General features: G+C 35.8%; 1 protein-coding gene across 10 annotated transcripts in view; it reads left to right on the plus strand.

The window, feature by feature from the left end:
• USP25 (ubiquitin specific peptidase 25) overlaps positions 1 to 12,222 on the plus strand; it is an 86,547-nt gene that overhangs the window by 48,336 nt on the left and 25,989 nt on the right. For 9 of the 10 annotated variants that reach the window (XR_014938858.1, XM_015880498.3, XM_085527573.1 and 6 more), the window contains 7 exons: positions 3,109 to 3,246; positions 3,769 to 3,845; positions 4,567 to 4,640; positions 6,152 to 6,300; positions 9,912 to 10,039; positions 10,838 to 10,933; positions 11,377 to 11,538. Coding sequence is in view for 9 of the 10 variants with exons in the window: in XM_015880498.3 (XP_015735984.1) it covers positions 3,109 to 3,246; positions 3,769 to 3,845; positions 4,567 to 4,640; positions 6,152 to 6,300; positions 9,912 to 10,039; positions 10,838 to 10,933; positions 11,377 to 11,538 (824 nt within the window). In the remaining variant the exon portion in view is untranslated. Of the gene's footprint in view, positions 1 to 3,108; positions 3,247 to 3,768; positions 3,846 to 4,566; positions 4,641 to 6,151; positions 6,301 to 9,911; positions 10,040 to 10,315; positions 10,405 to 10,837; positions 10,934 to 11,376; positions 11,539 to 12,222 lie in introns of those variants that run through there. The other variant, XM_085527592.1, reaches the window with a different exon arrangement.

The following is a 12,222-nucleotide window of genomic DNA, read 5'->3' on the forward strand; positions in this document are numbered from 1 at the left end:
GCATATCACAAGAGGATGGCAGACTGGTATATTCTAGTAAGAAGGACAGGATAAAATCATGCTTTGCTCCTGTAAGGCAGTTCGCATGAAAGAGATGATAACGACAAGCTGTTGTCTTTGAGAAATATCTTACTCAAGCATTGCCACTAGCAGCCGTATGCATTTAGCAATTCTGAAGTGCTTTTTCTTAGAAATTCTTATCATGACATAAAATATTAAGGCTGTATGAAACGAAGAGACAGCAAATCATAGGATTCATGTAGGAACCTTGCTTGCTTGCAAGCCTGCTAGTAAGAATCTTTGGCAGTAGTTCATATCCTCTCCTATGTTTAAACTTAACTTAGATTCCAGAGTGGAATTGTAATTAATCCATATACTTGTATCTCATACCTGAAGCTGAAAAAGGATTGCATTAACATTAAAATATTTTGAGAGGAGAAATAACAAGAATAAAAATGCCCTTGGGTTTACATCTGTCTACTTACTCGTTTTAACAAATATTTTAATCCACTCTGATGTTTTTCTTTTTGTTTTATTTTGTTTTGTTTTTGTAGGTGGTGGTGATATGTTCTTGTTTTGTGTGTGTATGTGTGGTGTGTTGTTTATTATTTCCTCCCCCCCCATCTACTGTTAAATCCTGGTTGTGACTGATATTCCTTGACCCCAGAACAAGTTTTAATAACCTCAGGTTTTCAAGTCCTTGGTTTACAGCTTGTTTTAATTCTTGTCAGAAAGTGGAGTTTAATGCTAGGATTGGGACAGTGTTGTGGTACAGAATTAAAGCACGTGGCTGCTCTTCAGTGCACAGTGAAGTGTTTCTGTCATCTCTTGTCAGTATGTTGAATTCAAATACTATGAATAATTTGGCATGCAAAATTTTCTGTTTGGAAATCATTGGTAAAAATTGTGACATAACAAATAAAGCTACCACCACCATCACAGAAACAACAAAACACACACACACTTCAGCTGATTGAACTTTGCTTGTCTTGACTTTTAAACTTCAACATGCACTTAAAATCTCAAATCAACTTTTCTTCCTTTTTGAAATTCATTATTCTTCATTAGTGTGTTACTCAGCTTCTTCCTGTAGAACAATATATGACTCTCTGTAGTTACTGCATCCTATGTGCTCTCCCAGTTATCTGTCCATATGAAAATATGAGCTATTTTTTGGTGTAATCAGGAAGGCCATGTACATGTTTGGTGTAGAGCGAAACTTTAAGAAACGTTCAGTTATTGCAGGAAAAGGGTTAATGTGCTACAGGTTAGGACATCATCCCCTGTTTCAACATTACTGGTATGCTGGCATAATGCTTGACAGTAATGAATACTTGCTATGTATTAAATATGTAGATTGTTTTAGTAGTATTTCTTAATCATAAATTGTCCCAACATCAGTGCATTAGGAGTTGCTTACGTAGGCAAGATAGGTGATAAATTAGAGAACATCTTAGATAATAATTTTCCATATAACTTTTATTTTAAAATTGAATTCAACTTTTTTCTTGTTGCAAGCAGAGTGTACTTTAAAATTGAGACCTTTGTGCTGTGCTCTGTTTACTCAGTCGGTTCTTTTTGCTCTAATACACAACTCCTTATGTAACATACAACTTTTGTGACCCAGCTAAATCCACTTGAAGATTTTAGGCTTTGCTCTACCAAAAACTAAAGCTATGCCTGAAAGTCAACCAGATCATTAGTCTAAACTTGGTTGATGCGGTTGTGTTCCCTGTCTGTGTACTTGCAATTTAATATAACAGAGGTGATACATAGAGTATTGTGGTAAACTGTCTATGTTACGCATATGAATAGATAACTGGTAATGCAGAAGACTCTTGGTAAATGTAACTAAAACTGGAAATTCTGTTCATGTTCAATATCACTTTATGAAAATTTTCAGAACAAATTGCAGTTAGTTTCCCTGTTTTATAGTTGTGAAGTGTTTCAAAAATATAAATGGAAGAGTAAATTTTATTCTTAAATTATGAAAATTCATTGTGGAATTAGGGTGGCATTTGAAGTCTTTGATCTTTCCTGTGAATATTGGTTATAATTGGTCTTTTGCAGAGTGGGCTAAAAGAGCAATGAAAATTGGTTGAGGATTTACATGACTAGATTTTAGGTATTATGTATATTATAATTATGTTCTAATTCCTCACTGCCATGGTATTTCAAGCTGAAATAAAGCCTTTATGTACTAGAAGCTTTGTACATAGTGGATTGACGTGGGGATAACTAAACAAGTGTGGCCTTTGATAAGCATGTTTGTCATCAAGTAATTCCAGTTTGACGGGCATCTGACAACTGTGCTCTTTGAATGATACTTAGTTCTAAGTACAAGTGGATATTACATGGGTTTTAGTTTCACAAGTGTGTCTACTACCCACTGAGAACTAAGAGTGATAGTCAGTCTCCACTTTAAACCGGTGGATTAATCTGTGTTGTGATTGATTGTGTTTCAGTTTACTTATTCTTCATTATACAGACCTAACAAAAATAAGCATAGAGAATTTGGGCTTGTTCCCCTGAGTGTATAAGATTTAGTAGTAAGTAGGCTTTGGGATTAACAGATCTGTCCAGTTGTTCATTCAGCTTTGTTTTAAGCTAAACAGTCACATCTCAATGTGATTTCAAAAAGCTTTCTGAAGCATAGCTTTCTTTCCAGATAACTACATTATTTTGTAAATAGGACATTATTTTGTAATAACAAGAGGTCTTGTGCACAAACCGGATGGGATGTTACTGAAACACTGGGAAGCATATCTTCTGTGTAGGTGTCAGAGCTCTGGCACAGGTTTCCCAAAGTGCTGTGAAGTTTTCTCCTTGGTGATTTTCAAAAGCTACCTGGGCACCATGCTCCGGGTGACCCTGCTTGAGTTAGGGGTTGGAGCAGGTGGGCAGAGAGATCCCTGCCAGCCTCAGCTATGCCTTTGTTCTGTGATAAATCTGATAAGTAAAAGGCAACACAGCCTTGATAATACTGCAAGTAAACTTAGATATTAGTTTGACAATTAGCAAAATATATGCTAAGTTCATTCACTAATGCTTTTATTAACTGTATCTTTGTTACTGCTTTATTAAATATTTTTAATTCTTCAAATACAGGAGCATAGGAATTTGCCTTTCATGCGTGAATTGAGGTACCTGTTTGCACTTCTGGTTGGTTCAAAAAGAAAATATGTCGACCCATCTAGGGCGGTTGAAATTCTTAAAGATGCTTTTAAATCAAATGATTCTCAACAGGTAACTTATATGTTTCTTTAATTGAAAATTATGTATGCTCTCATACAATCATATAACAGTAGGGTTTTGCCTTTTTCAGAAATACTTCATTTCTTCAGAAGTATTGTTCTTCCTGTATGAGGTTATATGGTTAAGGTATTTAATTACAACAATGTGCTGAATTTAGTGCCTGGTGAAAGTAATATTAGTCACCGTTAGTTGGATGCCAAAGGGTTTGAACAATAAGATTCATGGGATGCCTTTGAACTGCTGTGGTGTGAAAGCTGAGTCCAAGTAATAACTATCGCAAGACTTTGTAGAGGCTGAGGAAAATGAGAATATTAATTTTCTCTAATAGCTGCACATAACAAACCCAACAAACGCAAAAACAAACCATGGCATAGTCTTAGGCATTGTGTGACTTTGGAATTCTTGTGGGGGCGGGTGGGGGGGAATACTGCTATGCTGATATTGCAAAGTGACACTTCACTGTATTCTGTACTATATGTGAATGTTTACTGATCACTTAATATTTTCCAACAGCAAGATGTTAGCGAATTTACACACAAATTGTTAGATTGGTTAGAAGATGCCTTCCAAATCAAAGCTGAAGAAGAGAGGTAAGATTTTTTTCTAGCTCTGTGTATTGAACATTTAGTTGAGGAAAAGACAAGCCTAACAGAAATCTGTTTTTAACTGTATGGCTGTAAAAGATCCAAGCCTGTAGCTGTATTAGTTAAAATATAATTTTCCTTGTATGCTGATACCTGCAATTTTCTGAATTTTCTGTTTTACCTTCTTTTTCCATGTTAAAAATCTGAGTGAAGTCCAGAATATGTAAACAGTAGAGATATACATTGTCAGTAATGTTAAGTTCTATTTTTTCTATTTGAATCATGTTTAATTTTTCAATACCATAGTTCATATTCTTCAAAACCTCACTCCTATTTTTCTTCTCAGAAGATGAATAGTTATAGTTTGTGTAAGTGGACATCTACCTGTAAACTGCTTTTTGAGCATATATTTGTTTTTGTAGTGTCTGAAAAAGTAGTTGTTTAGAAGTCTATATGCAATTTAACCACACTCAAATTTAATTTGATTTGAATTCATTTTGTATAAGCTTTCCTGGAATTAAGTGCTTCTGAAACTTAATTTTCAGACTATACTTACCATTGCAAATATGTGAATGGTTCTTATTACCATTAGAGGAAAGTACATAACAACAAACTGTAACTAAGTAAAATAGTCATCATTTCTATAATAAATTTAAAATATCTTACACATTTTTGTAAGAATTTATGGCTTTTTGTGATCTTGTACTTATGTGTTTTCTGTTTTCAGGGATGGAGAGAAACCAAAGAACCCAATGGTGGAGTTATTTTATGGACGATTTCTAGCAGTTGGTGTACTTGAAGGTATGTGCTGAAGTTTGCTTGTACTTGTGTCTTTTCAGTGGTAGTCTAAATGCACAGTTGAATTATGCAGTTGTAACATTTGTAGCTGTCTGCAAAAATGCGCTTGGAGAATATGCCTCCAGTCTGTGTCAAACAGTTTGTTCTTAGAAGAAGAGACTAACAGTGAATGTAGTGAACTTCAGCCATTGTGAATGACTGTTGTGTTACCTTTCAAAAGCTGAGTGCGTCAGGAAGTGTAGTAGAAGTTCAGGTGAGTTGCAGACCAAAAATGGTTGCAAGAGCTGATCATCAGAGTATTTTTGTCATTTGCTAATGGTATACAGGAGGTATACAGAAGACAAGTGAGTACATTTGATTGAGCTAGTCTCTTGCAATCTTCTTCATTTTAATCAATTTTCAGTTCTGTTTGCACAATTTCTGGTCTGGATAATACATCTTCTTTTAAGTACTGTTCAAGGAACCACTGGAAACTTGCTCAAGGGCAGTGTCAAAGAGTGTGCTGAGGAGTCAGAGAACTGTACAACAAGCTTTCCTTTATCTGACCGGCATATAATATATGGGAATTGCAGCATTTTATATTTACCAGTGGCCAGAAACTGTGAAAGCATTTTTAATGTTACCGATTGTGTCCCTGTCCAGAGAGCGAATAATTGTTGAGATGAATTTGAATGAAGGACCTATAATCTTTAAAGTTCCTTCCACATTATCCCCTGGCCTGGAACACTTTCATGCTTTGTTGTCAGACTCAAAAACCGTTCTCTGAATTCCATGCTGTTAGCAAGCATTCTCACTCCTTTGCTTTTAGATTCTTTTGTTTTTCCCAATCATGTCTCTATAGAGGAGATATTAACAAACAGAAAAACAAAAAAAAACCAAACAAACCAAAACAACACCAAGGAAACTGTCTGATGTGAGAAGACTTGTTACTGACTTCAGGATGAAATAAATTGAAATTATAAATTGAAATTACTTGCCAGTTGTATTTCTCTTCATATTTGAGCTTGTATACTGTTACCAGATTATGATCTACTTTTCTGGACAGAAATAATAAATATTCTCTTTTTGTGGTTTGTTTTTGCAAAAAAATACATATATGAAGAGCTGCATCTTACCAGCAGTTCTACTGGCTTCGTTGATGCTGTGCAGGTTCTATTATTCAGCCGCTATTTGCAAGAGGGCTTTGACTGAGCGCTATAGTTTTACACACATTAAGTGTTTTGAGTTATGCTTATTGCGGTTACATATAGAAACAAAATAAATTATCTAAGGAGGAAAGTATTACCTTGTTTTCATACATATGAGTCAATTACTCAGCAAGAGAATAAGAATATTGTTCAGTAGATTAGTCCAGATCACCTAGAATTGTTTGTTTAGTAGTTGTTATTTGTTTTTGTTTTGCTTTGTGTTAGTTTTCTTAGATGTTTTGGTGTGTGTTTTTGTTGGTTGTTGTTACTGTTTTAAAGGTAAATATTAATTCTTAGCACATTAACTGTTTAATTTCTTCTATTAAGGTAAAAAATTTGAAAACACAGAAATGTTTGGCCAGTATCCATTACAGGTTAATGGCTTTAAAGATCTGCACGAGTGCCTAGAAGCTGCAATGATTGAAGGGGAAATTGAATCCCTCCATTCAGAAAACTCTGCAAAGTCTGGTCAGGAGGTGAGTTGAATGCTCCTGAGCACCTGTCTCAGAACGTTGTTGTAGTGCCCTATGTTTTTCACTGGGATTCTTTTTTTCTTGTTCCTTTCTGTTTTGTGACAATTAATTGTTCTGCACATTCTGGTGTTTGGCATAATTGGACTGTTAATTCTGGGGGCTTGTACTTAATTTTGAGTATTGAGAGTCTTATTTTTTTGTATGATAGCACTGCTTTAAGTGAATGGCAGAGACTGGTCCCCACCTGTTGCTGATATTTGATCTCCAAAGATGTCATGTTTATAACGCCCTGTGGTAGCTGATCACTGTTTTTACTGACTTACTGCCCTGTGCCATGCTGTAAACAACATGTGCGTGTTGCCTGTTTGACCAATGCTTCAAAGAGTTGTTATTCCTCTGTTCTCTTTCTTGTAATTTCTTAGCAATCTGTACTTCATCCTCTCCCCCATTTTACTGGCTTTTCCTAGCATCTTCCTCTGCCTATTGCAGTGGACAATTCTCCTCTCTTTTGTTAACTACAGTGGACAGGCAGCACTACTGTTCTTTCCAATATGTCCTTCCAGATGTCCCAGTGCTGTTCCTCCCAAATGTCAGAGTATGCTGTAAGGATGGGTAGAGGGAATAAGATGGCACCCCTTTAGGAAGTGGGATGGTCAGTTTGTGATGTTGGGTCAAGGTGATGAATGAAATTTCTTGAGCAGAAGTAACAAGTTAGGGAAAAGAGGTAGTTGGATTGATAGTAGCTGTGGGACAAAGAGGTGTATTCTGATTTGTCCCTTCTTCTTGGCATGCTTGTCTATGTCCAGCAGTTTTCTCTGGCAGGATTCCTTTCAATAACCTGTGGTTTATTGGTGTGGAAATAAAATCATTCCCATTTCCTTCAAAGGCTGAACTACTTGTACTTCACACAGTCACTCATGTTTCATCACAATTACTTCAGAGGTGTAAAATCTTGTGAGGTTTCTTCTGCTTAAATAAAAAATTCAGATACATTTTCTTCCTTGATGCCAGTCGTTTGCAATAATTAAATATGGCAGCCTTTAGTAATCTCAGTATGCATGCAGGATTTAATTACTAACCCCAGGGATGCGCTTTGATATCATTCTCCAATTTGAAGTTTTACTTAAAATTTGTGTTAACAACAGAAGTTTTGCAGCACCTCTTTTGCAGTCACTTTGTCTGATCAGCTAATGCTTATCAAATACTGATCAACCAAATTAGATGTTAACAAATGTGTACATTTTCAATCATTACATTTTCAAATGTATTTACAGATCTTACTGTGTTCTTAACTCTCAAGGCGCTTCGATTTTTATTTTTCTTTAATTCCAGCACTTATATAAATGACTTCTTAAAAAATGAGTATGTTTTCTGAAATAAAAACAAAAAGGAAAAAAAAATTATATAAATATCTTGGCATAATTCAGATTTCTTTAAGGGAGGTAAAATCTTGTATGTAGGTACAATAAGTGCAATATTGTCCATCTTATTGATGGTAGGCTGTCTTGAACTTAAAATCTGTGTGCAATCATGCATAAAATGTCAGTTCAGTTGTTAACGCTTGACTAGAAATGTCAGACTTTGTTTTGTTTTGGGTTTGTTTTTTTCAACCTTTAATGGTAAAAATTATTTCTACAGGGGATGGATGGATAATCACATACTGTTCTAGAGTGTTAATCTTTGAGCTCTGTGAAGCTGTGATTTAATTGGTTAATGAAATAATGATATTGACAACGGTGGCAAAATGAGAAAGGAAATATTAAGACCTAATCTAGAAAACACTGTTATTACTATAGAGTCACCTAAATAGGTTATAATTCCCTGGACTTAAGTAATGTATTTGGAGTGGCTGCAGCTGTTAATTTGCTTAAACATCAATGCCTCAAATTTAGAAGATTTGGCATTACTGAAGGAAGCTGAGTTCGTTGTAGTTTTATCAGTCAGTCTCTGCTGAGGAAGACTCAAGTGGCATTCCTAAGAGCTGGTAGATAACAAGCTTAAAGGTAATTATATTGATGTGGATGTCGTGTGTTAAGATCCAGTCATCCCTTCTCCCACTACTGATTTAAACGGGATATTTAGCTAGTTCAATATTATTATGAAAGTGAGTTAATATTCAAACATGGAAAAGAGAGCATTGCCTGTCTCGAGGAACTTAAATCCAAATTCAGTAGAAGATGGGTGTCAGTGTGTGTGTACATGGGGTTCAAAGTGTGGAGGAAACTAGATCAAATTTATCCACAGCATTGCTGATGCTGATGAGCTTCAACATATTAGCAGTTTAGTCATTAAATAGTTTGGGGACCTTTTAGTAGAAGGGCTTTAGGCATTGTGATTTGGTTTTGCTAATTTTAGCACTGAAATACACTGCTGTGTGAAGCAGTTGAAAGACATAAATTGTCTCCTTTAAAACTAAGGAATAGTTAGTAAAGGCTGACATAGGCAAGAAAACACAAGGCAGTTCCTTTTGCAGGCAGGAAGAGAAATGATGCTGATGGTAACGAACTACAAAAAATCAGCAACTTCCTTGATAGCTGTTTGTGTGATTGCTAAGGCAGGGCAAAGAGGAAACATTGCTCTGAGATATGGAACGCTGAGAATTTAGTCTAGAGTTTTAACCATGAGCAAAGAAAGAAAAGCCTGTTGTGGAGGTGTTACGGAAATAAGATTTGAGACATTTCACTGAATAGAAGGCTTGAAATGAGCCCCAAGTCAAATGCATTGGGCACTCACATCAAAATTGTGACAGTCATGCCCACAGCAATCAAAGCTTGCCTTGATGGTTAGACATACAAAATGTATTACACATCCTTAAGTGGATAGACCAGGCTTTTTATATTTAAGAATGGAGGGGGAAATAAAGAAACTCTAATGCTGGAGATGGAGCTGTGTTTTTCTTGTAGTTGTGTTTATTTTAAAAAAAAAAAAAAAAAGGGTATAAAAAGAGGCTAAGGATGGACCCGTGTTGAATAGCTAGAGGAAGCTGGGATGAGGTGATAATACCATGGGTTGTTAATGGACAGGTTAGCAGTGATTAGGGAAATGAAAAGAAACTGTAAAAGATGTACAAAGGAGATTTCAAGAAAAAGTATCAGCTTTACAACAGTGAAAGCACTTATCTAACTTAGCACAGAACACTTACTTACTGATCTTGGTTATGAGGAGGTCATTAGAAACTTTTGAGTATTATCAGTTGAATGAAAGGGTCAGAAACTCAAATCTGGAAGAACTTGAGGGAAGCACACTTCATAAACAAGCCTTTCAATGGCCTTTGAGAGTTAAAGGAGAATAGGATACTTGAAAAGGAAGGGACATTCAAGTGCAGATTGCTTTTAGTACAAGTGGGATAAATGTGAAAAAGTAAGAAGCCTTCCAGTCTAATTTAATGCAATAAACAGTAGGTGAGTTGAAATGCTCTGATGTGTATGGGTAACGTGTTGTCTCTATTTTCAGTGAAGTTGAAAAGATGGGAACTTTGCAAACCTTATGCTGATACACTCTCTAGAAGTAATTTCTTCCATAGCTGTGTCAGTATACAAGTGTTGTACCATTGTTACTGAAGTTCTGTTACTGAAAGCATTCACTGTGGGATTTGATCTTTTTGTTTTGTTCAGCACTGGTTCACTGAGCTTCCTCCTGTCTTAACTTTCGAGCTGTCAAGATTTGAGTTTAATCAGGCTTTGGGGAGACCAGAGAAGATACACAACAAATTAGAATTTCCTCCAATTTTGTATCTGGACAGGTACAGTATATTATTACCAACAAATTCTTAGTATGAGTATAAATTGAATTTCATAAATTTGGTAAAGTTGCTGGTGTATCTAGTAAGTTTCTGTACTATCTGGAAAGATTGTAATTTCATAGGTTTTAGTGATTGTTTCAGAAAATACACGTAGATGAGAATTTAAGACATAATTCTACATCATTGCCATAACCTTCTTGTGATTCAGTCTTTAACTTATTGCTAGATAGTTGTATATATGGGCAAAATACTCTGAAAAATGTCACTGTCTTGCAGTGTTTATTGGGCAGTTCGGGAAAGAGGGTGAGAAGTCAGCTATTTCATGGTGTTCCAGATAGACTGCATGGTATGAAGATACTCAGAATGTAAGGATCTGCAGCATCAGTGCATGGTGTCTGTATGTAGAGGTGAACTATCGTCATGGCTTTCAGTTAGCTACTAAATGTTATTTGTGAGCCTAAACAGTGAAACAAGAGTATTGCTATATGGCTGCTACTAAAACCAGTCAATCTAGAACTTTTCTGATATGTTTGTAATACATTTATAAAACACATCCATGATACAAACAGAGCTTTTGACACTGGGAATAAATCTCTACTGAAAGGTATTGTGGGAGGCTTAATTGGCTTACTATTTACTTCTCAGCTCTGCTTTACTATTTAATGTGTTGTAGGTAAAACAAGTTCTGGAGAATGAGAGTAATTTTTTAGCACCAAGTGGCAAGGCTGGCTGCAGACTTCTGTTTCAGTGCTGGAATGATATGAGCTGATGCATCTTTGTAACCTTCATGTTTTACAGATACATGCACAAAAACAGAGAATTAACAAGAATTAAACGGGATGAAATCAAGAGACTCAAAGAGTATCTCACGGTTTTACAGCAGAGATTAGAACGGTACTATAGATAACTGTTCACAATGTAAATGTAAATAATGTTATAGGCTCTGTAGAACAGAATAACTCCTTTCAGCTCTACACTTTTGACTGTAGTTAGTTGCTCTAAATTTCACTGCTTTATCTCTTTTCTTTTAGTTTTTCCTTTGGAAACTGTTTAATTGTGGTAGCTGTGATGCATGAAACTTGCTAGGAAAGGTGTGCTTTATTTAATTGTGGTCAACCAGAAAAAAAATCCTTTTTCTTTGTTTTTTATTCTTTTGTATGTATGTGTGTGTTTTGATTTTGGTTGTGGCTTTTTAAAAATTTTTTTCTTTCTTTTGTTCTTTTTTTATTTTGTTCTTTTTTTTTTTTCTTTTTTTCTTTTTCTTTTTTCTTTTTTCTTTTTTTTTTTTTTTTTTTGTATATGTGAGTGATGGCATTAATACATTTTATGGTTAACAGATATTTAAGCTATGGTTCTGGTCCTAAACGATTCCCCTTGGTAGATGTCCTGCAGTACGCCTTGGAGTTTGCCTCCAGCAAGCCGGTGTGTACATCTCCAGTGGATGACCTGGGTGCTAGTGCCCCCTCCAGTGGGACGCTGCCTGCCCAGACCTCACCCAGGTAAGGGCACCCTCCTTCCAGTGTGAGATGCCATCAATGTGCTCAGTGGAAACCCAGCAGCTGAGAGAGAGGGGAAGAAATCTATTTAGGCATCTCCTGGGGTTAACCAATTGTTAAAAATCCAGGGCTGTCTAATTCACTTATAAGTATTTCAGTGGAGAACTACCACCTTGAAACAAAACACAGGAACTATAGTGCTTTGATGGTCCTAAACATCAGTATTTGTGTAGTTTCCTAACAGCAGGTCATTGTCCATTGCTTACCTGAAAGGACATCTACAGTTCCAAACAATCACAATATCTGATGAGGTTACTGTTTCCCAGGTGGAATGTATTAATAACCTGAATTTGGGCAGTATGTATGTGCTGCAGAGCTTCCAGGTTTCTGGTGTAAACTTGCTCTTAGTTCTGCCTGAGACTTAAACTTTTCTGCTTGGCTCCTTAACATTTCTGACTGAGATTCTGAAGTACATTAATGGTATGAGTATTTAAATTCATAATAGCCAAAATACTAGGGAGATAAATGTCCAATATTCTTCTCACTGTCAAAGCTGGAAACTGTTAGTAATACTTAATTAAGCAGAGTATCAGTTAGGATAGGTGGACACTAACAATTTCTAACAGAGCTCTTTATTGTGCATTCTGGAATTAGGGTTCTAGGTTCTAGCTCAGTCAAGATGTTTAT

Source organism: Coturnix japonica, chromosome 1, assembly GCF_054131305.1.
Source record: "Coturnix japonica strain WE chromosome 1, WE-NBRP24, whole genome shotgun sequence".
Classification (NCBI taxonomy): domain Eukaryota; kingdom Metazoa; phylum Chordata; class Aves; order Galliformes; family Phasianidae; genus Coturnix; species Coturnix japonica.